We start from the raw sequence: 26786 nt of genomic DNA, 5'->3' as shown, positions 1-26786 counted from the left end.
GCTCAGGGCAGGGCACTAGCTTTGCTTAGTCCGGCAGTCCAGTCCCCAACATTTGAAAGGACTAGGTCTGTTCAGCCACAGAGTACATAATCTGGAGAGACCATGGGGCAGCTAGAGAGCCCTCTGCAGCTCACGACCCTGTGCACTGCTAGTGTGGTGAGGTGTTTCTGCTGGCTCTGCACATGACTCCTCCCCATCCTGCCCCTGCTGGGTGGCAAAATCTTACTGGTGTGGTCTTCCCTGAACTACAACTTCCTTCCTGTTCTCATCCTGTAAGAGGCCAGCTCCAACCTCAGAGGAGCTGAGCTTTCCACTGCAGCTTTCTGTCCCTAGCCTTGTTTTTCCTTCCCTTTGGGCCACACCAAAGCAAAACCCAGCCAGGAGCTAAGGAGCAGGAGAAACCATAGGGAAGGCTTTCTGTTCATCACAGGCAGATTTCCAAAGGGTCAGGAACTTTTTGGGTGATTTTATCCTGAGTCAGAACAAGGGACATAACTAGTTCCTGTAGCTCTGAAAAATGCCCCACGCTCCTGGAAGGCAGAGCTGACCCAAGGCAGTTGACTCTCTCTGGTGGTACAACCCCAGTTCATGATGTGGAACCATCCTGTTGCTTGATAGTTCTGTGGTTTCCTTTTCTCAGTTCCAACCCTCAAAGTCTTAGCTTTCATTTCTCTCCTGACTCACCAGCGGACCAGCTTAGCGACTAAATTCTCAGGGCATAGACTTTGGCCTGAGTTTGCTTCTTTCCACAAATTCTGTGTCACTTGGTTGGTGTCTGAAGGTGTGAGAACAATTTTAGACTGCAGAGTCTTGAAGAATTTAGAAGAAAACCCTGTCTCTGCCTAGGTAAGTTTTATTTGTACTAAGATGAGGCGGGCAGCAGAGGACTACTGGTATCCTGCTGAGTGTTCTGGGCCCAGGATTCAGAAGGAAGAGTAGCCTGAAGAAGACAGCTCTCAAGGGCTGGAGAGGGCCAGTTATCTCTCTACGTTCACTCTCTTCTTTTCTCATCTTTAATTTTGCGTTGCATGTGAATCTCCTGCCCCCTAAAAAGAAACTACTTTCCTCTGGTGGAAGTAGAACCAGAGTAGAGTTTGCAAACAAAAGTTTAGGATTTCCCTGAGAAATAGTGGATTTGCCTGTGATCCTCTACACTCATTCCCTATGCTTCTGTCTCTGTCGTTGGAAGTCCTGACTTTTCTGCAGCTGCCTATCCATTTACTTATTCTATGAAACAGCCGCGAGTCTGAATAAAATTCCTAATATAACTTAAAAGTTTTTACTCTTGCCTGCTCTTTTCATTGGGCAATGCCGGCTCTGTCTGACTCAAGATCAGCCCAGGCTACTAATTCCAGCTACAAAGAAAGCTCAGCAGGAAGATCCACAGAGAGAGAGGGGGGGGGGGGGGGAGAAGGAGGGCGGGAGGGAGAGAGAGAGAGAGAGATCATTGGAGGAGCACACTTTCTAGAAGTGTCAGATTTCTATTCCTTTGGGACATAATGTCCCTATATAGCCCAGGCTGAACTCATGGAATTGTCCTATGTCAACCTACACAGCTGCTGGGATTACAGGTAAACGTGCCTGTCCCAGGACTTTTCTACTCTTCAAGATAAGAGTTCCTGATTGAGTTTAATGATATTAGTGACGGAAAGATGTCTGCTAATGGAAATACCTAGAGAAGCATGAAAAAAAGGGACTTGCAGCAAAGTATTCAGACTTCACACAAGCTAATGTAGACACCAGACAACACAGGTCAGGACTTCCTGTATCCAGGTTGGCTTTGAAGATTATCACCAGCCCATCCTCTTTCCCTTTGTACTCTCCAGCTCTTAGTTGTGGACACCTGTCTTTTGAACTTAGGAACTACCTCTCTTTACCACTGTATCTAATGAGATATTAAAATGCATATATTAGGGTTGTCAAATTTTAAGTTCAAATGCATCTAGGCAATACACATTAAGCTACTCTAGATAATACTATTTAGTACATGAAACCGAGAACAGTTTATTTTCCAGGACTATTTGAAAAAGGAGCATTTCTCATATGACTTCAGCACCTTGAAATTTCATCATCCTGAAAGAAACATTTTTTTTACTTTTTCCAGATTTACAATGAAGTGGAAAATAACCAACACTCAACTTAAATTATAATCAAGTGAATTCATTAATTAGTGCTAGTAGCTCAACATTCTTACAGCAAAATCAAAGGCTTGTCACACAGAAAAGACTAGAGGAAGTGTATTTAAAGGTGGACATCATAATCCACTCATTTGTGTGGGATGTGTAGCTGAGAAACTGCCTGCACTCCCTCACACGTGCGGAGCTGTCTCACTTCCTGTTGCACAGCAATAAGTGGGTTCACAAAACCAGAACAATGAGTTAATTATCTCATGGTAGTTTTATAATTCTTGGGAGGGGAGCAAAGAGTTAGAGTTGCCAGTAGCTTATAATTAGGAATTAAGAATAGTTGCCTAGCACAAAATGGAGTTTTCCTTAGCTGTCACATGCTCCAATCATTAAAGAAACAAGTTCTGTCTATAGACTATTGCTTCAATGAAACAAAACTAGTTATTTCCTTAATGTCTCTTGAGAAAAGATTTATCGTGTTGAAATTGAGGAACATTTGAGTAATTTTATGGAAACCTAGTATAGCGGAATATTCCTAAAATGTATGGTGATGCTAATGAGATATATTAACGATGGGAGGCATGGAATCTTGACTGGCAATCTCTTGTCACCAAACAAGGTTCCAGGTGTAGGACTGGTTTGCATTCAATTAAGTTGTTGGAATGCATGGAATTCCCCCCAAACAACCCAGACTTTTGCTAAGACAAAGGATTCCTCTCTGCAAAGTGTTAGAGGAGCCTTATGGCCAAGAACAATACCCACAGAATTAATTGAACGTGGAGATTCAAGTCGGTGACTACATGGAACCTTCACTTCTAAGTTCTAGTCTCTTTGTTGCCAGAAGGTACTCTGCTAGATACCAAAAGAAAAACATAAAAATCAACGCAGCCGCAAAACCTTTTCCTACAATATATCTGGACTGCAAAATACATTAGGGTAATGGTGACACAGAACTTGTCTGAGTAGCTAACCAATGTCTGATCTGACTTAAAGTCCACTTAAGAATCTATTCATATCTGACACTGCTTGAGTAATATAAAAACAGAGAGTAGATAACACAGAGGTGTAGTTGAACCAATTTAAACTTATCCCCATCTTGCTTATTAGTGAATGAGACTCAGAGTATGGTTATTTTATTTGGCTTTGACAATTACTGGGGTATTATTCCTTATCTACTTTTCTAACTCCTGGCCTGGCTACTTCCCCAGTGGTGTACCCCAAATATGTGCTATTTCTCCTGATCATATGCTCATGGTCCATCTTTTCTCATGGCAGCTTCCTCCTTTCTCCATGTCCTTTCTTCTCTCTCTTACATCTGTAGCTCCTAACCAGGTAATTCAAAACCTGCCTACCTGTAATCCCTCAAGTAACTGACTATAGCCACTTTTATTTAACCAATAGTTTTAAATGAAGGAATAAAGTTTGCACAACAAAAGCTGGCAAATGTGAGAATCCCCTGGTGGGCAACTAGACCTTCAGATACAGAATTTTGTATTACAATACATACCAACAGACCAAAGCTCAAAAATTCTCCTTTTTTGCCTAATTAAAAAGGTTCTTTTTCTTAAAATAATAAACAACTTAAATAGAAACAATTATGAAACAATTACGAAAATTTTTAGGTAAAATTTACATTAAAAAAGTCCATTCTGTTCTTATTTGGCAACTCAGGAGAAAGTTCAGAGTTCTGTGTCTAATCAACTTCTATCCTAACTTGCATTATCACTCTAAAAACATCTTCTCAGACCTAGAACATCTTCTTAAATCCAAAACAACTTAAGTTTATTGGAAGACTGTAACTATCAGGTCTTGAGACTTGATAAGGAAAAAAATATCTGAATATGCAGAAAGTACAGGCAAGCACTTCCAAAGTTATAGAAATGACAAACAATTGGATGCCTGGACAGTTATCAAGTATTCTAAAACATTGAAGCATCATCTTCAGCATTCTGGCTTAGAATATCTGACATATGTTCTGTGAAGAATGAATTATGAAAGACTGACCTGTCTTGGCAGAGCTTGGTAATCAATGTCTCTGTACCCATTTGTCTTCTCCAAGCAGCATTCTGTCTGAGGATAAAGTTAGGGCATTTCCTTTGCTTGGTGGCTTTCTTGACACAAATGAAGCCATCTCCAAATGGAGGTCCTTCAATGGTCATCATCTTCTTCCAAGTGAAATGGGTTGCTTCCAGATCCTGGCATGTCTCAATGTCAAAAAAAAAACCTTAAATTGCAAGGTTACATGGAGCAGCAAGTCCACTCAGTGACAAACGTTCTTCACATCTCTGTAGTCACCTCTGCCATCTCATGCTGACCAAATCCAGTGTCACAGTGGAGGCCAGAGCTGAAATTCTTTCAACAAGAAGCCTGGTATGAAAAAGAAAAAGTAAAAGTTTCATTGAAGTTGCACCCCTCTCATCCCAGAACCTGAGAGACTGAGGCAGAAGCTGGTCATGAGTTTAAGGTCACCTGAAGAGAGCAGCTGCGTGTTTCAGGACCCTTAAGCAGACCTGTGGAGAAGGCTGTGTGGGGAATAAACTGAGGTCTCTTACCAACAGCTCCAAACCCATTTCTCCCTTCTATGGATCCAGCACTTGAAGCTTTCTCAAGTGACATCCCCAGGGCAGTGACCCTGGCTTCTTTCTGCAGAGCTGTGACTCAATGTCTTACTGTAGGCTTCTGCCAGAGGTCAAAATACAGAGCCTTCAAAGAGTGTTTCTGTACCCCTATAAAATAGCAGCTAAAGATGGCATCTGTTTCCTGGTGTGTGGTCCTTTCTGAATCAATTTGGTTTCCATGGTGCCTGGGTGCATTTCCTGTCAGGAGGCTGACTATGGGTGATTTTTTTCCTTCTTGCCTCTGCTGCTGGGAAGATTCATCCCTTAATAAATGTGACTTCCTTTAACCAGTTTTACTCACTCTCCTTGATACTGTGATAAGATGCCTAACAAGAAGCAAATTAGGGCAGGAAAGGAGCAGTGTAGCTCACAGATTGACTATACAGTCCAACATGGAGGAATAGCACAGAATCGGAATAAGAGGTTGCTGGTCACATTGCATCCAAAGACAGGAGACAGAGAGATGCTGGTGCTCAGCTACCTTTCTCCTTTTTATTCAGTCCAGGACCCCAGCCTATAGATGGTGCCATCAACACTCATAATAGGCCTTCCCTCCTCAGTTAAATCTCATCGTGCTAACAATTAAAATTAACTATCACATCAATCATTTATCATGTTGGTTAGTGCCCTCTACTATCTTGCTGAGCTCAGAAACACAGACAATATCCTAGAATGTTCTATCTCCTCACATTTACCAAATAAATTTTCCCTTGGAAAATGGAAAACAGCCTTAAATTAATGAAAAAAAATGTTTCAGTGCTATATTCTGAAAGTCTCTGTTGTTTTTGAAGACCAACTGTCTATTCATAGTGTATCTGCAAATATTGCTGGTCTCTAATTATTTATTATCTGTTTAACCCAAGATTTATATTTCTGTGATAATCCACACTAGGATCTGGCATGACTATGAGATTGATTTTCTGGTCATTAACTTGTGTTTCTCAACCATTCTTAACAGTTTGCATAACAGTTACTGAAAGGACTGGGAAAAACCTTGTATTTTCTTTTAATGAGCTGCATAAGTGTAATACCTATACAACAGCTGAAATATACATACATTGTACTGTAACAAAAACCTTACTTCCTGTTGGTAAAGAAGGTTGGTTATATATAGTACAAGTATAAGATGTCTGTACAATTTCCTTGGCTTGTTGCCAAATGATAGAAAATTCTTTTTGTAAACCTTTATTGTGAACATGCTGGTTTTGTTGTTTAGTTGTGTTTTACACATTTTGAAGCCTCTAGCACACTTCCTATCAATACCTGATTAATTTCCTCATCACTGGTAGACCTTTACAGTATCTGACATGTGTTAAATTTAATGGATGACTTCTATTCTGGATCTCTTGTGGTAGTTGAATAAACAGTGAAGTCAATTTGGAATGATCGTAAAAGAGCTCAACAGTTTCTATCACAAAATAATGCTTTCTGCATTCTGAGAGTCAATTACTATCTTAAGACACTTTTGACAATCTAGTAACACCATAAGAATAGTATATAACTCTGATATTTTTTTAGGAGACAAAAGTAAGAATTTTATTCCTTTCGTTTATATACTTATGTATCATATAATTTTAAATGAGGAACATATTAAATATATTATAATAGTACAGATCATTCTTTTTTAATAAGGTCTTGTGAACCTAAATGTCCTCAAGGCAGAAACTAGCCAAATTCTGACAGTCTCTTCACATGAATGAATATCATGTGTTCCTTTCACTCATTTTTATAAGGAAGAAAATTTTGTATGTTACCTATTTTCTATAACACTTGATGAAACTAACATAATCAATTTTTAAAAATTAAATACACAGTTATTTAGTATTTGAAATATTTATATTCAGAAACTTAGAATTCTTGATAACTCTGATATTTTAACTGAGTTATAAGTACCCTCAACTACCTGACTCATATCCTAAACCTCCCAATTTGCATCAGTATAAAATGTAAGAGCTCCAGAAATTAGTCTCCCTTTTACTATATAGGAGAGAATACGATTAGTGCTTTTTATAAACTGAAGTTGTTTGCTTTCTAGGTATGTGTTCATTTTTCCAAAAAAAATTTACAGCAAGATCTTTGCCAATGTTCATTTCTGCCCATAATGAGACAATCTCAGCATTAGTAAAAGATACCACAATCTCCAAGGAGCTATTCCTGCTAACTGATGAAGTCTCGTTTTTCCTTTACAATCAGTTCAGAAACCTTTTTATATAGGTCTTTAATTGTTACTCTCTTTCTGTACTATAAATATCCATTCTAAGATATAATCTGCTCTCTGCATAAGAATTCTGCTGAGAGATGAATAGAAGGCAAGACAACTAAAATCCAAGCCCTCTTGGATCAATGAGGCCCATGTGAGCATTTTGTAGTTTCTTTTTTATCAGAGCCAATTCCTTTCCAACTTTCTATCTTCTTGGACTATGTAATTCTTCATCACCTTGAGAGGTTTGAAATAAATTACTGAGCTCTTGCGTGATGTAACCAATTGTAGGCCAAATCCACTTTAATATCTCCAAGTAATTTTTGAAAACCATTAAGAGTTTTTAGTTGGACTCTCCTAATTTGTAACGTTTGTGGTTGAATGTCCTGCAGACTTACTTTATATCCTAATAATGAATAAAATCTTCTCTTAATACTTTCTTTGCTTCATCAAACATTTTTTCCTAAGGTACCTCAATTTGAATCAGCTAGCAAAATATCATCCACATAATGATAAAGTATGGATTGAGAAAATTATTTATGAATAATTTCCAATGGCTGTTATAGAAAATATTGGGGTAAATTAGGACTATTCAACATTCCTTCTGGCAGGATTTCCATTTTTTTGGTGGGTATTGTGTGGTTAAAATGTGGGCACTGTGAAGGCAAATCACTCTCTTTAGAACATTACTGATCTAAAGCGCACACACACGTACACACACACACACACACACACACACACACACACACACACACATAGACACACAAACACATACCCACAAAGATTTATTTTGTTGGAGTTATATATTTGTATGACTGCCTGTGACCACACATATTTGAAGGGAACGGCTGTGGTGGTCAGAGGTGCTGTATTCTCTCAAGAGTTACAGTTAGCTGTGAGCCGTTTCGTGTGAGTATCAGGAGCTGGATTTGGATCATCTACAACAGCCCTCTCTACCCCTATGTTGCATTAGTATGGGCATTTTACTAACTCACTTATTCACTTTGTTTTAATGTTATTTTACGTGAATCACTATCTTACCTGAATATGTGTTTGTTCACCACTTGAATACCCTATACCCACAGATACCAGTAAAGGTACCAGATAGGTAACCTGAAATTGAAGTTACAAACAGTTGTGAATCACCTATCAGGTACTAGGAAGGAAACCAAGGTCCTGTGGGAGAGCAACCAGTGCCCTAAACTGAGGATTCATCTCCCTTGATGAGTGCGTAGACATCTTCAAACACATGAGTACAGAAATTCTTGTATGAAATTGCACCACCTTTCATTTTTTTCAATACTTTTATACTTTTTGGGTACAGATACTTCATCTTGCAATAATTATTTTTCCTAATCCTTTCTTGGTCTTAATAGTTTCATGAATGTGATTCCTCTTCATTTCTTTTCTTTTGCTAAAGTTATTTACTCATTTATTTTCAGTGTGCGCGCGCGCGCGTGTGTGGTGTGTGTGTGTGTGTGTGTGTGTGTGTGTGTGTGTGTGTGTGTGTGTATGCGTGCGTGCCTGCCTGCCTGCCTGCATGTTTCTGTACCATATGCATAATATCCCAGCAGAGGCCAGAACAGGGTGTCAGAGCCACTGAAACCGTAGTTATGGGGACTGTGATAGCTATGTGAGGACTGGGAATGGAGCCAAGGACCTCTGCAAGAGTAAGCAATACTCTTAACATTCAGGGATGCTTCAGTCCTTTCTTTGTGTTTTAAATGTAACAGTGTTTCACTATAGAGTCACAATATCCTTGAATTAGGCATCCTCCACCCTCACCACCCAGAGAAAGTGGATTTAGAGACATACGCCACCAGGCTCATCTTCTTAATTTCATTTTTAGTCCCTAATTATTTGTGACATTGCTGCACTGAACATTACATCTTACCTCTTTACTAAGCTCATGGCTGTTCTATCACTTGTAACATAGTTCTTACGTGCATGCCTAATGGTTTGTTTGAGCTTTTCAATCTGCATTTCTTCCAGGTACTTACCTTGCTGTGATGACTAGAAGTGACAAAAAAAGATGAAAAGCTTTCCATTGCCTAAATTTGTTATGAGGTTGGCAATAAGATTCTCATGTATGGCTTTAAAATACAAAGATGTATGCCTATTTCTAGACAATTTTAGATAATTTATTCCTTAAAAACACTGTATTTTCAGATACTTCTCATGCAATGAATGACAAGAGTTTCTTTGTGGGGGATTGGGGATGACACAAGATACCAATGTCTAGATATAGGTGCCCTGGAACTCACTCTATGCTCCTGACTGGCCTTGAAATCACAGAGACCCACCTACCTTACAAGCATGCACAAACACCATTACCTGGTCAATATGTGGTATGGCTAGTTCATTGGGTTTTTTTATGCTAAACTAATATGACATATTATTGGGGGGAAGTCTGTATACTTTGAAGTATAACTTTTAATGTAGTTTTGAAGTCAGAATCATGCTGGCACACATACCTAGAGTCTCTTGTCAATGTTTTCAGCAATTTTCTAGACCAAGATAAAAATCTCATCACTGACAGACACAATGTTTACATGACCCCAAGAAGAAGAGGGCATAATTCCTCACATACTTTGTTTTGGTTTTGAGTTTTGCCCTAGTGGTCACCTCTTTTTTTTTCTTGGTAACCTCTAAGAGTTAGAGCAGCCTTAGACACACACACACACACACACACACACACACACACACACACACACAAGATTTCAGAGGGATGATTTTCAATGTCTTGAAAACAAAAGACCCTTCTGAGTGACCATCTCTATACATCTAGTACAGGTATTAACTTAACATGTGAACAAACACTCACGTAGTCTTTTATTCGATGGCAATCAGAGAAATCATTGCATATGTGCCCTAGAAGATGGGAACATCTACACTGCAGGTAAGCACTTGCTCTTTCTGGTAAGAAACTTGTAAGGAGAGGATCAGAGTGAGTCACACCAACAAGTGCTCAGAGAAGTACAGTGGCCAGAGACATGAAAGGTTTGGTGCTTTTGACACTGAAGATGTTGCCTGGGAAGTTAAAGAGAAGGATAGAAGGGACTCTACACAAGGCTGTGGAAAAAAACATTCTCTCTGTTCCACTAAAAGGGGAATAACAATCCTGTGTCAAATTTGTCATTTGAAATATCATTTAAGAGCAGAGCACTTGAGAGTATGATAAAATGCTATTTGTTATGTCACTTAATATCTTTATATATTTCTTCATTTGCCCTTTTATCTTGACATTTTGGTCCTTCTTTGATCTCTCCAAAGGGTGCACTCTGCTCCTCCACTTCTTACCTGTCCCTTTTTACAATCCCTATCATGCAGGGATCTAGACAGAAGTGTGAGGAGTCAAAACAGACAGACACAGGATCACAGCAACTATGGCCTCATCTGTCCTGGAGATGATAAAGGAGGAGGTGACCTGTCCTCTCTGTCTAGAGCTCCTGAAGGAACCCGTGAGTGCTGATTGCAACCATAGCTTCTGCAGAGCCTGCATCACTCCGAACTATGAGTCCAACAGAAACACAGAAGGGCAGGGCAGCTGCCCTGTGTGCCGAGTTTGTTACCTGTTTAGGAACCTGAGGCCTAATCAACATGTGGCCAAGATAGTTGAGAGTCTCAAGGGGTTCAAGTCCATTCCAGAGAAGGAGCAAAAGGTGAATGTTTGTGCACAACATGGAGAGAAACTCCAGCTCTTCTGTATGAAGGAGATGAGAGCCATCTGTTGGGTTTGTGAGAGATCTCAGGACCACCGTGGTCACCAGACAGCTCTCATTGAAGAGCTGGACCATGAGTACAAGGTAAGGAAGCAGAATACAGGAAATAAAACATAAAACAGTAACAAATAAAAAACATCCACTTTTTCTGACAGGGTACTAATCTGAGCATCATGGACTTGAAACCTGACATGTCATGCCATTCTTTTAAACATGTTGAGTCTGAAAAGGTACAGTAACTTATTCCACTGAATCAATGAATATGCCTGGACTACAATGAGTAAGATAGAAAAAATTGGAACTGCTTCTTTAAGTTGAGTTGATATCCAAGAAAGCCAAATCAACAGAAAAACGTCTGCTGATATATTCTGTGTTCATCTCCTTTCAATGTTAACATCAGATTCATTCAAAGGGCATAACATGCTGTTTAGTGACTTGCAACAATGAGGTTAATAAACACATGGCACGCAGCAGTGAAGAGAATGTGTATTTGGCAACTGAACCATCAGAGGGGAAAGATTTCCATAATGGAAAGCACAGCAGCAAGTTCTGTATTAGACGGTTTCTGTGCTGTTGCTGTTTGTTTTTGAGCTGAAGCATAAATTCACAGAGTCTGTGGCTACATGCACAGAGCCTGAAAGGGGCTGTACCTGATGGGATCCTAGAACTGGAAGAAAAACTAGACAAATACTCTCAGCCCAAACCCACAAGTAATCTGTAACTGAAGGCTTTTATATTCAATATGTCAAATCTTTAATATATGAAGCTCTAGTTTTTATGAGATTCCCATGAGTTGGGAACCTGTGTGTCTCTGTGTCTATATGTACTTCTTGTGTTTTTTATTTAGCACTTTTTATAGTTTCTTCATTTTGTCATATTCTACACTTGATCTTAGCCAAAAGGCCGAGAAGCGATCATTTTGTCATATTCTAATGTCTTTAGTCTTTTTTTTCCTCTTTCATATGTACTTTCTTTTACTTTGTTATTGTTCTTTACATGCCTCTTTGTTTCCTAACATGAGAGAGAAGGGATGTGAATCTGGATGGGAGGAGAGGTTTTGTGCAAACCATAATCAGAATATATTGTATGGGGCTAAAGAGATGGTTCAGCAGTTAAGAGAACTGGGCTGCTCTTCCAGAGGTCTGAAATTCAATTTCTAGCAACCACATGGTGACTCACAACCATCTGTAATGGGATCGGATGCCCTCTTCTGGCCTGCAGGCAAACAAGAAAGTAGAGCACTCATTATATAAAACAAACGTTTTTTAATGATACTTTAAAATCTATTGACTGAAAAATCTATTTTAGTGGAAAAAATATCTTAATTACAAAAATATGCAATTAAGAAACAGAAAAGAAAAGAAAATTTTCATGTGGCCAGAGTTATGGTGCAAGTTTTAGTCCCAGAGATCAGGCTGCTAATGTTGAAGGGTCTCTGAATTTCAGGAGTATGCTGTCTACACCAAAATTCCAGGCCAGCCAGGGCTACATAGCATGACCAAGTTGCTGTTTGTTTTTAAAGTGCAGGTGTCAAATGAAACAATATAGGGGGATATGATATAAGTTTATGCTTATAGGAAAAATGAGGAAATTACCAAAACACTCCAAGTTCTATGATGCTGAATTCAAAGTAACAGGATTTTACTTGGTGGGATGATTGAATAGAAGAGATTCCTGTGTTTCATTTATGGAGTTTGTGTATATGTAATACCAGAATCAATTGAGCCATAGAGTTAAATTGTACATACTTTATGCACATAAATATTGACACACTTTTTTAAATTTTATTTATTTATTTATTTATTTATTTATTTATTTATTTATTTATTTTTACACTCCAGATTTTATTCCCTTCCCGGTCCAGCCCCTGAGGGTTCCACATCCCATACCTCCTCCCAATACCCTCCCACCCCTGCCGCAACTGCACCACCCCCCATCTCCACAAGGATGTCCCCACCCCACCCACCTCACCAGAACTCTAAACTTCCTGAGGCCTCCAGTGTCTTGAGGATTAGTTGCATCTTCTCTGACTGAACCCAGACCCAGGAATCCTCTGCTATATACATGTTGGAGATCTCATCTCAGCTGGTATATGCTGCCTGGTCTAAAAGATCTCAGGAACCTAGGTTAATTGAGTCTGCTGGTCCTCCTACAAGGTTGCCCTCCTCCTTAGCTTCCTCCAACTTTTTCCTAATTCAACCAGAGGGGTCAGCAGCTTCTGTGCATTGGTTGGGTGCACAGATTTGCATCTGACTGTTTCAGCTGCTTATTGGGTCTTTTGGAGAACAGTCATGGTAGGTCCCATTTTGTGAATTCCCCATAGCTTCAATAATGGTGTCAGGTCTTGTGTCCTCCCCTTGAGTTGTAACCCACTTTGGGCCTGTCACTGGACCTTCTTTTCCTCAGGCTCTTCTCCATTTCTATCCCTGCACTTCTTTCAGACAGAAAGAATTATGAGTCAGAGCTTTGGCTGTGGGATAGCAGCCCAATCTCTCACTTGTTGCCCTGTCTTTCTGCTGGAGGTAGATTGAATAAGTTCCCTTTCCTCACTGTAGGACCTTTCACCTAGGGCCTCCCTCACCCCTTTGAGTCCTGAGAGTCTCTTACTTCCCAGGTCTCTGGAACATTCTAGAGGGTCTTCCCAACCTCCTTTCTGCTAAGGTCGCCTGTTTCCACTCTGCTGGCCCTCAAGGCTTCAGTCCTTTTCCCCTACCCAATATCAGATCATGTTCCCCTCTTCCCCCACCTCCCTTCTTCCCTCCCTCCCTCCCCCATTGTGGTTGCTTTCTTCTCCCTCCCAAGTGGAACCGAGGCATCCTCACTTGGGCCCTTCAGCTTGTTGACCATCCTGAGTTCTGTGGACTGCATCTTAGGTATACTTTTTTTTTTGCTAATATCCACTTATTAATGAGAACATACCATGCATGTCCTTTGGAGTCTGAGTTACCTCACTCAGGATGATATTTTCTAGACACACGTTTTTCAAAAGAGAACAGTCCTAGGCTTCCAGTCTTTCCTGAAGAGTTTCTTGACCTTTGCTTAGGGACAGCAGTCCTACTAATCACACAACTTGACTCTGCTACAATTCCTTTCTCACAGAGGAAGCTGCAGGATGCTCTGCAAAAGCTGATGGAAAAAGAGAAAACATGTGATGAATGGCAAGATAACGTTCAACAGCAGAGAACTTACTGGGAGGCAAGTGGGGACCCTTCTTAAGGGAGTCAGCCTAATGCCCAGGAGGGACCTGGTCAAGAAGCTACTGGGATCTTTCTCTCTTGGAATTTGATGAGGCCAAGAGTCCTTGATTACTCCTCCTTATTGGTTCCCCTGGAGCTGGAGATGCAAAGTCAGTGTATCACAACTGAGCTGGGCTCTGTGAGGAGCTGCCATCATGGAGGGTACTTAGTCAGAATAGCTGCTGGGTGCTGGGTCTCACTCCTGTTGTGCCTTCCAAAAATCAGAAGATGTTTGGGAAGAGACCAGAGTTCTATTCTTGAGGTTTAGTTTCCTCAGGGGTTCAGAGGTAGAAAGAGAAATATGCAGGCAGGCACAAGAATCTTGGTCAACTGAGTAAAAATGAGCCACATTCCACTTAGGCTCAGGTGGTCTAGGTAAAGGTGACCTTACATTTTTGTTTTGAAGTATTGTGAAAAGACATTGAAAGGAGACAAAGGCTTCCCTAAGATTCCCTTCCTTTTCCTAAGTCCAAGACCTAGAGCCATATTTCTCTATCACCAAATCACATTTAATCAAACTGAATTCCTCTCCCTTTTCTTACCCCTGAAGACTCAAATACAGAGTGATGTAGAATATATTCAGATGGAGTTTAAATTACTAAGAGAGCTTCTGGACTCCAAGGAGAATGAAAAGCTGCAGGAGTTGAAGAAAGAGAAGGAAGATGTTGTGAAAAGGTTGGAAAGGTCTGAAAATGAGCTGGTGCAGAGGAGGCAACGGGTGAGAGACCTCATCTCATATATGCAGCATCAGTTGAAGTTCTCAACCATGGACATGCAGCAGGTAAGACTGCAGGAGGTCCTAGGATCTAGGTGTTAAAGGACATGGAAGCCATCGCCCTCCCTCTCTGCTGCTGTGATCTTCCTGGTGGTGACAATGAGCTCTTTCTGAACTCTTTCCTGAATCAGATTCAAAGGCAGAAAGAACCGTGGCATGCATGAAAGCCAAGGGGAAACTATTTTATTGGTTTATCAATAACGTATCAGTACTAAAGCTGAACCTTGGAAAGAAGATCTCTTGCATCGTGGGTATTGTTACCCTGCTCTATTGCTGAGCATATGTGAAGCACATTTTCAACTGTCAAGTTAGTCACTTCACCAGAATTTGAAATTGGTAGAGTTTGTTTCTCCCTCTAATGATTTGAGACTTTTACCCCCACTACCTCTGATTCTAGTGGAATGGGACTCTGTTGGTGGGAGTACCATCCAAGAACTCTGAGAATTTCCCCTGACGCTGTCTTCCAATTACTGACAGGAAAGGTGTCTCCTTTATCTATGGAGGTATAAAGTTTGTAGTTTATTTGATCTCTATCCCAATTTTTTTTCTTTTTTTTTTCTATCCCAATTTTTAAATAATTTCTTTCAAAGTCATAGTCTGGTGGTGAATATCTCTTTATGAATTTGTTACTTTCATCTGAATTATCAACTTGTAGACCTTGCAGTTCTAGAAATTCTTCATAGTATTTTAATTGTTTTTTTCTCCATTGTATTAATTGTAATTTAAAACATTCATAATAGTTAGAATTAGGCATCTATATCTAAAATGAGCTAGTGAACACAATAACCATAGCCCACACGCTTCATAATTCTGAATTTTTATCTCTTGACTAATGAATCTGATCATTTTTCTCTGCCTCCAGGTCCTGACAACCTCATTCTAATATTTACTGTTATGAGATGAAATATGTTTACATGACATATTTCTATGATATCATTTAGTTGTATTTTTTCCTGTTTCCAGATGCTTGCATATAACTAATTCTCTGAGTTCAGAAAAGCTGCCAAATGACAATGCTTCTGGGTTTTACATGCCTAATATTTTAATACATATTCTGACCATATCATTTTTACCCATTCATCTATTGATTAGTTCTCCAACTGACCTACTATTTTATTTATTACACTAATGGTTCAGTAGACATGGACTACTGAGTTCTTCATGAGGATAAACTTGTGCATCAGAATTCATTTCTATTAGAATAATTGGATCTGTAAAGGAAATTCATTTTACTGTGAAATCTAATTTTGTTTATTTATGTTATATAAAATAAATCCATATGTGGTAGCCTGTGATCTCAGAACTTCAGAGATTCTAATATACAGAAATAAAAATACATATATATGATCTGCCCACAATAATGAAAAGAAAATATAGGCTTTCTATCCTAGATCGAGGTCTGGTGGCACACCCCTTTTACTCCAGCAGCTGGGATGCAAAAGCAAATGAATCTTAGGTATTCACGGCAAGCCTGTTCTATATAGTGAGTAAAGGCCATCACGGTTAAAGAAACTAACAACTCTCAAGGTAATTGCAAGAGACTGCAGACTGTCCAGCCCTAAACAGAGCATATATACTGTACCACTAATTCAGAGGACCAGGGATCATTGCAGAAGAAGGGACAGAAGGAATGTAAGAGTCAGTGTGGTAGATGACTACAAGGAAAACACTGTCTTCTGTGCACAGCTTAGCAGCAGTACATATACACTAAGATTGGTTTTGAGAACAAACCCAAGACCTGTGTAAGCCTAAACTACCACAAATTCAAGCACAGAAAGTAGGCTTGTTTAGGAAACCCACCGCGCTGAAGGAGCTACTGGTAATTCTCAACTGCAGGGAGTCAGAGGGTTATAGTTCTGTAAGAATGTAACTTTACATGTATCTACCAATATCCAGTGAAACCCAAACATCCAAGAATTCTTGCATAGTGGTAATTTAAAACACAGGAAAAATGGCAAATTTTAGTACCTATTTAACATGTCACAAAGGACCTGGTCAGTCAGGTCTTGATATCTGTCCTCAATAAGCCAATATAAAGAAGCCTAATTAATATTGGAAAGCAAAGGAAGGAGATTTACTAAAGGGTGCCACATTTTCTTTCTGAATCTGAAAACAACTGTAGAATCTTTATTACTTTCCTTTAAACAGTTGCCAGGACTGGAATCAACGATAAACAGAAGGTACAAAGTGGCTTGTTTTTGTTATCAGGTTTGGGGGATTGTTTTCTTGTGGGAACTTTTTGTCCTTTTTTTTCCTTTTTCTTTCCTTCCTTTTTTTAACAAATACAAATAAAACATGAAAAACTCTACCTCAAAAAAAAAAAAAAAAACAAAATCTAACAGTTCAACAAAAGTCTTTAGCTGTATTCTAGACATTGACAGGTTACATCACAATTTAAAAATTCAATGGGAAAACAGAAAAACAGAGGTTTAGAATTGTTTAGTAATCACATGTCCAAGGAACAAAGTTCTGGAAACACCTTTTATTCAGCTAGCCACACCTGCAGGGACCCAGTGGCAGTTGCCAAAAGGCAATTTTTCCACACCAGAAAGGAGTCATGATTTTTGTCTGCTTCCAAAATGTTTTTCAAATCCTGTGTCTCCCAACAATGAAACATCCATTGTGAGTGAAACGGAGTCACGTTTCTCTGGGGAATGGCCGTGAAACTCCAGTCTGTGTCTGCAGTGTGAGCAGGAAGATCAGGCTTTCCTCTTCTTCTTTACAAATGTATTCCTCCTAAAGTAAACTGGGAATGAAGGACTAAAAGGTCAAGAGAGGAAAGGGGATTGGGAGCCACACCGTGAACACAAACGAAATTAAAATTATACAAACTCAAGCAGTTTATAATAGACTACTCTGAGACACCAAAGGCTGATTGAAAGAATCCATCATTCTGCAGGACCTGGGGCTGTGTGCTGTGGGGAGATCTGAGCCAAGCAATTGGAGAGCTGAGCCAAGCAATTCACTACCTTGGAGTTGTAATCCCCCTGCCCACGGCAAACACTGGTTTCTGCACCATGCCTCCACCCGGACAGCCTCTCATCCCACCACTTGGCTCACCACCGAAATTGAGCAACTTCCCACCACTGTGGATGCACAGCTCCACCACATTCCCATAATTTTGGGGGAAAAAATCCTTCAGTTCCGACTTGTCAACAGCTGGTGACTGTCAGGGTGCCTCACCATCCTTTGAGGTTCCACATCTCCTGGCTCACCCCCCTCACAGATTGGTCGGGGTCCTCTCTGAGGAGGGATATTGATCAACTACTCTCGAACACTTTGACTTCTCTTAGGCCTTTGTGGTGGGATCTGAGAGTCAGGCTTAGATTCTGATCCGGGTTGTGATGTGGAACTGGAATAGTCCCACTGGGAGGAAGGCTCTTACTCGTCACAGATGCCCCAGAAAATTCCTTACGCCCTCCTGTGCTGGAGCCATGTCTTCCAGAGCCCGGGAAGTACTTGCTCTTCTGCACACCCTGAGGAGCAGCTTCTTCCAATGCAGGCTCAGGCATGTCCTCTTGAATGTCTGGCACAGTTCCGGTTCCAGCTCTGGTTCCAGTTCCACAGCGGGCTCCTCTGAATGTTCCTCCAAGTCATTGCTGACAGTCTGATCATAGAAAGCTCCAGAATCACCAGGCACCACCTCTGGTGTCTGCTGTCTTTCTTCAGGTTCCTCTACTTCTTCCTCAGATTCCTCTTGAGGGTCTGTGACAAAGCCACCGAAGACCTCATCTCGGTATCTGAAGATGTCGTTGTGAACAGAGAGTTTGCTGGCAAAAGAGCCCTCAGGATCAAGGGCAAAGGTCTGCATGAACCTCTGCAGAGCGGAGTGGTTGGACTGTAGCCCCATCACTTAGACCACCGCCCCGTCCACGTGACGGATCTTGGTGTGGCAGTTGGTAAAGATTTGTGATATCACTTTCCTGTGGATTTCCGTCTGCCTGTAGACTTCATCTTCTGGCTTCCAATTGGAATCCAAGCCCCTGTGGACATAGGAAGAGTTCTTTTCACAAAATCTGTGCAGCATATCCTGGGCCTGGTCCAGCAGGGTGTACTACTGTAGAAAAACTCCTACCAGAACAGCAGGGGACTAGGCTTCTCCATAACCTTTGCTTTGGTGGATTCAACCTACACAACTGAGCCGGAGGATAGGGCTGCTGAATGGGAGGAGGTGGTGGTGTCCCTCCTGTGATGCCCTGGCACTACATTTTGAAAAGAGAGGAAGAGTTTTAAACAAAAAAACACCTTCTGTGCATCCAATAATATGCACATATGTGTAGTCCAAGACAAGGTGTGGTCGTATCCATCATTCTCCTATCATGAGCTGGGTCACAGTGTCACACTTTAAGGTGGTCAGACAAGTCATTACAACTGTTTGAAATCTTTTGAGAAGACCAGCTCTTCCTCTGGATAGAGCTGTTTTCCCTTCTTTGAATATGAGATCCTGGAATAATTCCCATTTCTTAGGAGTCTTTGTTTCAACAGTTTAATAGGCAAAGTGAGAGACACATATATCTCTCTAGATCAACTTCTTTCCTGCCAAGCCATTTGCAGAGAGAGAACAAAAGGGAGAGGGGTGAGAAGGGTGGGATTTGGAGAGATCTGCTCAGCTAGTTTCAAGTATTAAATGTCTTAAACTTCTAGTCCTTTTGTCTTCCTCATTAATGAAATCATGTTTAAATGACAAAAATAATTTGGAATTTAGCTTCCCATATATGTGAGTTGCATGTAAGGAACTGGATAGCTAATATGTAGCATGAAAAGTGGCCTGTGTTTATGTTGAATATGTACACCAAAACTTGTATAAGCTATCTAACTATTGTTTCTTCACCTTTAGTCTTCAATGCCTTGTAGTATAAAACAGAAAGTGTGTACCAATTTACATATATGACAAATCTAGAGCTATACACTGTATTTATATCATGTCTTGGGGAACTATGGGTGACTGATTTGATTCTCTTTTGATTTTAGTCTCTGTGACTAAGAGTGTGACCACAATTTGCAAGAATATGAAGAACATGCTGTGAATTAGCTGTGATTTCTCCTTCTCCCTAGGATGTGAATTCTCTTCTAAGAAGTTATGTCAAGGCAATAGAAAGGAATAGCCCCATTGTGCGGTAAGAATTCTTTGACAGAATGATAGCAAGTCAGTGGTGGTCAAAGGTCAAAAGGTTTGAGATATGGAGGTCATTTTTTATTTCTAGGAGTCAGACCTTGAAACTGAAACAGCCGCAAACTATCCCAAAAAGAAGAAGAAGAATGTTCCAAGCTCAGGATATGAAAGGCATGCTGCAAGCATATCTAGGTAAGGGCAGCTAAATTCTGTGATTCATTGTACTATTCTAGGTGTGGCTAAGCTGCATGTGGAAGAGAGTAAGGATTCTGAATGTGGGGAGAGGGACTCAGGACAGCAGAGAGTGTGTCCCTATAATATTATTGTAGATAATGGGAAATTATCCTTCATCTCCTCCTATTTTCCAAACCTTCCTCCTCATCTGGAGAAGAGATGGGCTTTAATGGTTGTTTCATTTGCTTGTACTTACTTACTACTGGGAACTTTCATCATTTCAGGGCTCATGGATCTCCGGCGATACTGGGGTAAGGAGAAACCACAGCGCCATAAGCCCCTCTCCTCTCAATGTCTTCCAGAATGTATTTCTCTGTTAAGTCTCATGTTTCATGTAGCTACGCCCACTATGCAGAGCAATCTGCCTCTCCTTGAGAGGAAATGCTTCTCCACATTTCTTCTCTCTTCCTCATTTGCCTTCTGCTCTTTGTGTTACAAATAAGCAGTAATTTATTTCATCTGACTAAAAACTCATGTGTCTCATTTTTCTGCAGTTCATATGAATCTACATGCAAACAACCATGCAGTCATTGCCGTTAACAAAGAAAAAAGACAAATACAACATACAAGTTACTATAAAAGGAATTTACAAATTTCTGAGATCTATAACTTGAGTGTCCTGGGATACCCAGCTATCCACTCAGGAAAACATTACTGGGAAGTAGATGTGTCTAGAAAAAATGCCTGGCTCCTGGGAGTAAATGATGGACTGTGTGCTCAACCTCAACTTCATTCTATAACTGAAATGAGCTTCAGTGCCAAATATAATTCTTGTGTTGAACAACATGGAAATTATCAGCCGAAATATGGCTACTGGGTTATAGGAATGAAGAATAGGTCAGCCTCTGATGAGTGTTTTGTTTCTCATAATTCCAGTGTCTTGACTCTCTCTCTGCCTTGTCCTCCCACTCGTGTTGGAGTTTTCCTGGACCGGGAAGCTTGCACTCTCTCATTTTATGATGTTTCTAACTTTGGAGGTCTTATCTATAGGTTCCATAATCCTTTCTTCCCTGATACACTCTATCCATATTTTAATCCTATGGAATGTTCAGAGCCAATGACAGTATGCAGGCCACCTTCTTCAAACTCTGTAGGAAGACAGATAAAAGAATGACCCATAGCAAACATAGCCTTGAGACCTGTAAAATAGATCACAGAAAATAAGGCAGAGGGTCTTTTGCCTCAAGAGCATTTTGTTCCTTAGATTGTTCTTGGTCATGATTTTGTACCGGCAACAAACATTTGCATTCAACTTACAATATGTGTTTTCTCTTGTTGGATGTTAGAACATGGCTACAGAATCCATCCTTGTGAAAGGATATGCTGAGTGCTGACCTCATGTACACTGGTTCTAGACATGGCCTGTTCCTTGCTTTCCTGATTTGCCAGATACAATCTATAGTATAGTGCAGACCATTATGTTTAAGTTCATCTGTCCTGAGAAAGTTGTGCAAAAGGGTCCTCTGTTAATATTTGCTATATGCTTACTGGCATTTATTTTTTATTTACATGTTTTTATGATTACATTTCTCTGAACTCAAACAAACCTCCTTAAATTGTTGCTTTCCATTGTACATTCATGTCTAAAAGCACAGTGAAATTGAAGTAAAGGTGTCTTGTGGCATTAGAGTGTAGTCCCCCACCAACACCCTCATTTATTAAGGTCTTCAAATCCTAGATCTTGCAGAGAGATCTGACAAGGTGGACAAAGGTCTACACACCTTCCTTTTAAGGTACTAGAGGTGGAAGCCATGGCCTCGTGCATTCTGAGTTCTACTATAGAGCTTCTTACCTCAGCTCTGCCAAATCTCGACAAGCCCAGTCTTTCTGTCACTAACAAACATGAAAGAAAGTTCTTCCCCAGATTGTCTAGCACTTTAGAAAATTACAAATAGGAGTTTCTCACTAAGGAATGCGCCTTTAGCAGAAGGTCAGTTTAACCACAATGTTTGTGTTTCATGAAAGACTTACGAAGGCTACCTCTCAAATGATACCCACTAAGACCATATGTTTAGACTATCCAAGTTCTAATCCTGCCTCTCCACATAGCAGTGTAACCCTGAAAAACATCCTGTAAAGCCTATGTTTGCTTGGGTTTATTTTTTTTCTTTTGTCTCATTTTTCCTTTTGTTTTACAATTTTGGTATAGCATACCTATATTGTACATCATTGTAGGAAAATGAATTTGGGATCTCTAGAAGGCGACAAGGGTAAGAGCCCTTTCCTCTAAGAGTGATGAAGTGAGTTCATTTAATCAGACCTAGAGGTTGGCAGCCAACTCCCATAGAGTATCCTCAGCCTCCACACACATGCTGTAGGACACAGGCTGAAACACCTACACAGATACAAAATGAATTGTATGGATTTTAGTGAGAGAAGAAGTCCGATTTGCATAATGCAGCCACTGCTCACTCAGTAGCTGGTGATTGTGCCCATTACTGGGGGACCTGCTGTACTGAAGTTGCACACAACAGTGGGCAACTGGGTAAACTAAGATTTGGCTCTCCTTGTGTGTTGCTGTTAGATCCTGGGAACTGTTATCAGGGCTACTCTACCATGTTATAAATATTTATTAATATTTTGGTGTTTTACACTTATTTTCCAAGAGAGTATTTTTGTTTGTTTAGCTACATTTGTTAACAAGCAAGTTAAATTCAATTGTTTTCCATTGTTTTAAGTAATTATTTTTTGTATTTACATTCTAAATATTGCTTCTGCTCTTGGTTCCCCATCCTAGAGTGCTTTACCCCATGCCCCTTCTTTGCTTCTGAGGAGGTACTCCCACACACACACACCTACCCCCATTGCATCACCCCCCACATGTGGTATATCCCTTCCCTGGAGCATCAAATCTCTACAGGAGTAGGTACATCATCTTCTACTGAGGCCAGACAAGGCAGTTCTCTGTTACATATGTGCCAGGGCCATCGACGAGCCCATGTATGCTGTTTGGTTGATGCTTTAGTCTCTGGGAACTCGTTCTGGGTTAGTTGATACTGTTAGTCTTCCTATAGGGTTGCCATCCCCTTCTTCTTTGTCAATCCTTCCCCTAACTCTTCCATAGGGGTCCCTGACCTCAGTCCAATGGTTGGCTATAAGTATCTGCATCTGTCTCAATCAGCTACTGGAAGAACCTCTTGGAGAACAGTTATGCTAGGCTCCTGTCTGCAAGCACAACATAGCATAGTAATAATTTCAGGGTTTGGTGCCCACCCATCAGATGAATCCCAAGTTAGGCTGGTCACTGGATGGCCTTTCCTTTTTTCTATGTTTTGTTGTTGTCCCTGCATTTCTTTTAGACAGGAACAATTTGGGGTCAAAAATTTTGAAGACGCCCATGCCTCCACTGGGGACCCAGTCTATCTACTGAAGGTGGTCTCTTCAGATTTTATCTCCCCACTGTTGGGCATTTTCAAAATTTCCTTCCTTAGCTGTAAGGTCGTACTCATTGAGTCCTAGGAGTCCTTCACATCCCAGGTTTCTGGAGCTTTTGAGAGGTTCCCCGCACGCCCCGCGCAGCCTGGACCCCCAGCAGCTGCCTATTTCTATTTGTTCTCCTGGCCTTCTGGGCTTCTCTGCTGTCTCCCTCATAACCAAACGTGTACCCCTTTCCTCTCCCCCTCCCTTCTCCCACTCAGATCCCTCCCTCCCACTGTCTCCTATGATTATTTTGTTCCCTTTTCAAAGTGAGATTGAAGTATCCTTACTTTACAGTCAGTGCTAATGACAATAATACCAATAACCTTATCCTTGGTGGTGTTGCGAAATACAAACAATACAGTGCCTTGGAACTTATATTGTTTCTGCCATGTAAGCTTATTTGATGTGGTATCTGTTAAATTTTGTCTCCCTTTGGATGTGAACATAATAAAGTATCATTGGATTAGCAAACAGATCTGCCATGGTGGTTGTGATACAATCCCAGCACTCAGGAGGCAGAAAAAAGAAGATTTCTGTGCATTTTCTGTGCCAGGCTCAGTTACAGAACCTTTTTTTTTTTTTTTTGGTTTGCTTTGTTTTGCTTTATTTTGCTTTTAAAGAAGAATGTGCTAAACTTTGAATGAATTTTGTGGCTCAAGAGAATATAGTAAGAGACTACTGAGGAAAGGGAATTTATTTGAAGACTCATATTGACATAAACAGACAGGGACAAGATGCAATATGTGTTGTGGTTCACAGCACCAGGGAGGGCAAGAATGTAGGGATCCTAGCAGAGCATCACAGTCCCTGTGGCACAAGAACAAGACTCTTCTTCTACCTTTTAATATGGGACAGGGGGTTCAGTTCACAGCAAGAGCCTGCAGCCAGGCTCTCTGATGTCTAGAAAAGACTCAGAGCAGCCAGGTGACAAAGGACAATATACCCTCTCATGGAAACTCATTTAGGTTAGTGTGGCTCCTGAAAGGCAGCTGCTGAGGGTTCAGTTCCCTTAGAGCAGCTGTCTCTGTGAGAGAAGCAGGAGGGAGCACTTAGAGGACATCAAGTACAATCCAGATTGTAATATCACATGCTGATAGAGTATGCAATAACCCATTCAAACTGTCACCATTCATTGTTTTAAGAATGAGAATACCTTCTAAGAAGTAACAAAATACAGAGACAAAGTGTGGAGCAGAGGATGAAGGAAAGGCCATCCAGAGACTACCGCACATGGGGATCCATCCCACATATAGTCACCAAACCCAGTCACTATTGGGGATGCCAAGAGGTGCATGCTGACAGAAGCCTGATATAGCCATCTCCTGAGAGGTTCAGCCAAAGCCGGACAAGTACAGAGGCAGACGCTCGCAGCCAACCATTGGACTAAAAACGTGACCCCTAATGGAGGAGCTAGAGAAAGGACTGAGGTAACTGAGGGGGTTTCAACCCCATAGGAAGAACAACAATATCAACCAACCAGACACCTCAGATCTCCCAGGGACTAAACCACCAACCAGAGTACACATGAAGGGAACCATGGCTCCAGCCTCATATGTAGCAGAGAATAGGCCTTATCAGGCATCAATGGGAGGAGATGCCCTTGGTCTGGTGAAGCCTTGATGCCCCAGTGTAGGGAAATGCCAGGGCTGGGAGATGGGAAGGAGTGGGTGACGATGCCTGCGCCAGTGTGTGAATATCTGGCGTAGGTCTGCGGGATTGAAAGAAAACACATACACGGGTCACCCATTTTTAGAGAGTGCCACCAAGGCTTTACTGAGATCTCCTAATATACCTGAGGCAGTGGAAAAAACAACAAGGCAGGTGAAAATCCCCAACCAGGAAAACAGGAAAAGTCTGTGTGGTGGAAAGTCCCAGGCCCAATCAGGGGCATAAACAACTTCTTAACAACAACAAGCTGGAGGGCTCGGTGGGGGAGAAGGGTGCCATGGAAAGTCCCAGCCCCAAGTTCAGGGCCAAGAGCAGCTGCCGAGGGTGTAAACAACTTCTTCCTATAGCAGGCTAAAAGGCTCAGTGAGGGGAAAGGGAAACAGCCTAAGGTAGGGCCCAACAAGTGGGTGGATGGGTCAGGCAGCACCCTCATGGAGTCAGGAGGTTGGGGGATGGAATGGGGGATTTCCAGAGGGGAAACCAGGAATGGGGATAACATTTGAAATGTAAATAAAGAAAATACCTGATAAAAGAAAAAGAAAAGAAAAGACCATGTTCAGAAAGAAGAAGAGGAAGAGGAGGAAGGAGGGTGGAAGAGGAAGAGGAGGGGGGAGGAGGAGGAGGAGGAGGAGAAGAAGAACAACAACAACAACAACACAACAACAACAACCACCTAGAAGACAATGAAGAAACACAGGCAGGGAAACGTGGTAACTACCTGAGGTGGATGCTGTCTTGGACAGTCCTGGAGAAATAATAACTGAATTAAGTGATAACAACTGAAGAAAGTAAGAAGACATGTCTGCGAGCTATGACAACAGCAGGTATGGAGGCCCTACAGTGGGGTATTCTAGGCATGTTAGGAACAACACCATTACTGAGAGGCAAAAATACTATCATCTTATTCCTGGTCTACTAAGACATCTTCCTGCTTTTCTGCCTGGTTTTAGAGGGTTCCTCAAAACTTAAATAAAGAGAAGTGGATTTTTAAGTGGAGACACATATACACTACAGAATACCACTCAGCAATGAAAAAATAAAAGAAAGAAAAGAAAAGGAAGAAAGAAAGAAAGAAAGAAAAGAAGGAAGGAAAAATGAATGAATGAATGAATGAATGAACGAATGAATGAACAAATGAATGAATGGCTAAAATGCTAGTTGGACATGGGATAGGATCTCACATCTTTAATCACAGCACTTGGGAGGCAGAGGCAGTTTTAGCACTGTGAATTCCAGGACAACCAGGGCTGTAATAGAGGGACCTGTCAAACAAACAAACAAATAAAACCTAACAACAAAGCCTGCTGATGGAAGCTAGTGATGCTGCTGACCCTGCAGCCTGCACAGCTTATGCTTTTGCAGGGTAACTCCAGGAAAAATGAACTCATCCATGTTCAGTGGTTGCCTACCCACAAAGGGGCTGATTGGCTAAATAGGAACAATGGACAGGAGAAAACCTAACCTCTGATGTAGCTATGTGACTGCATACATTTCCTAAAATTATCTAACTGTATCGTGCTCACTTTAAGCAAACTATATTTTGAGAGCCTATTTAATACTTCAATAAAAGTATTCTTTAAAATATTCCTTAAACAAAAAACAGAATGAGAATACCTGAGTTGCTCCAGCAACACCCCCACATCCATATATAGAGACAGCTTGACTCAGAGGTTG

At 40.9% G+C, this 26786-nt stretch overlaps 1 protein-coding gene and 2 pseudogenes across 1 annotated transcript; 1 reads left to right on the top strand and 2 right to left on the bottom strand.

Annotated features, from left to right (window-relative positions):
- Nucleotides 1-759: 759 nt before the first annotated feature.
- Trim30c (tripartite motif-containing 30C) lies at nucleotides 760-23919 on the top strand. Its single transcript, NM_001447348.1, is given in 8 exon segments — nucleotides 760-846; nucleotides 10275-10750; nucleotides 13766-13861; nucleotides 14453-14683; nucleotides 19733-19794; nucleotides 19882-19982; nucleotides 20249-20275; nucleotides 20519-23919. Coding segments are annotated over 7 exon segments (1545 nt in total). The 5' UTR covers nucleotides 760-846; nucleotides 10275-10330; the 3' UTR covers nucleotides 21127-23919.
- On the bottom strand, nucleotides 11497-11581 carry LOC147996908 (U2 spliceosomal RNA; annotated as a pseudogene).
- G3bp1-ps1 (G3BP stress granule assembly factor 1, pseudogene 1) lies at nucleotides 17643-18781 on the bottom strand (annotated as a pseudogene).
- Nucleotides 23920-26786: the final 2867 nt, after the last annotated feature.

Source organism: Rattus norvegicus, chromosome 1 (genome assembly GCF_021556685.1).
Source record: "Rattus norvegicus strain SHRSP/BbbUtx chromosome 1, alternate assembly SHRSP_T2T, whole genome shotgun sequence".
Classification (NCBI taxonomy): Eukaryota; Metazoa; Chordata; class Mammalia; order Rodentia; family Muridae; genus Rattus; species Rattus norvegicus.
The sequence above is the reverse complement of the archived record's forward strand: the minus strand, read 5'-3'. Positions and strand labels throughout refer to the sequence as shown.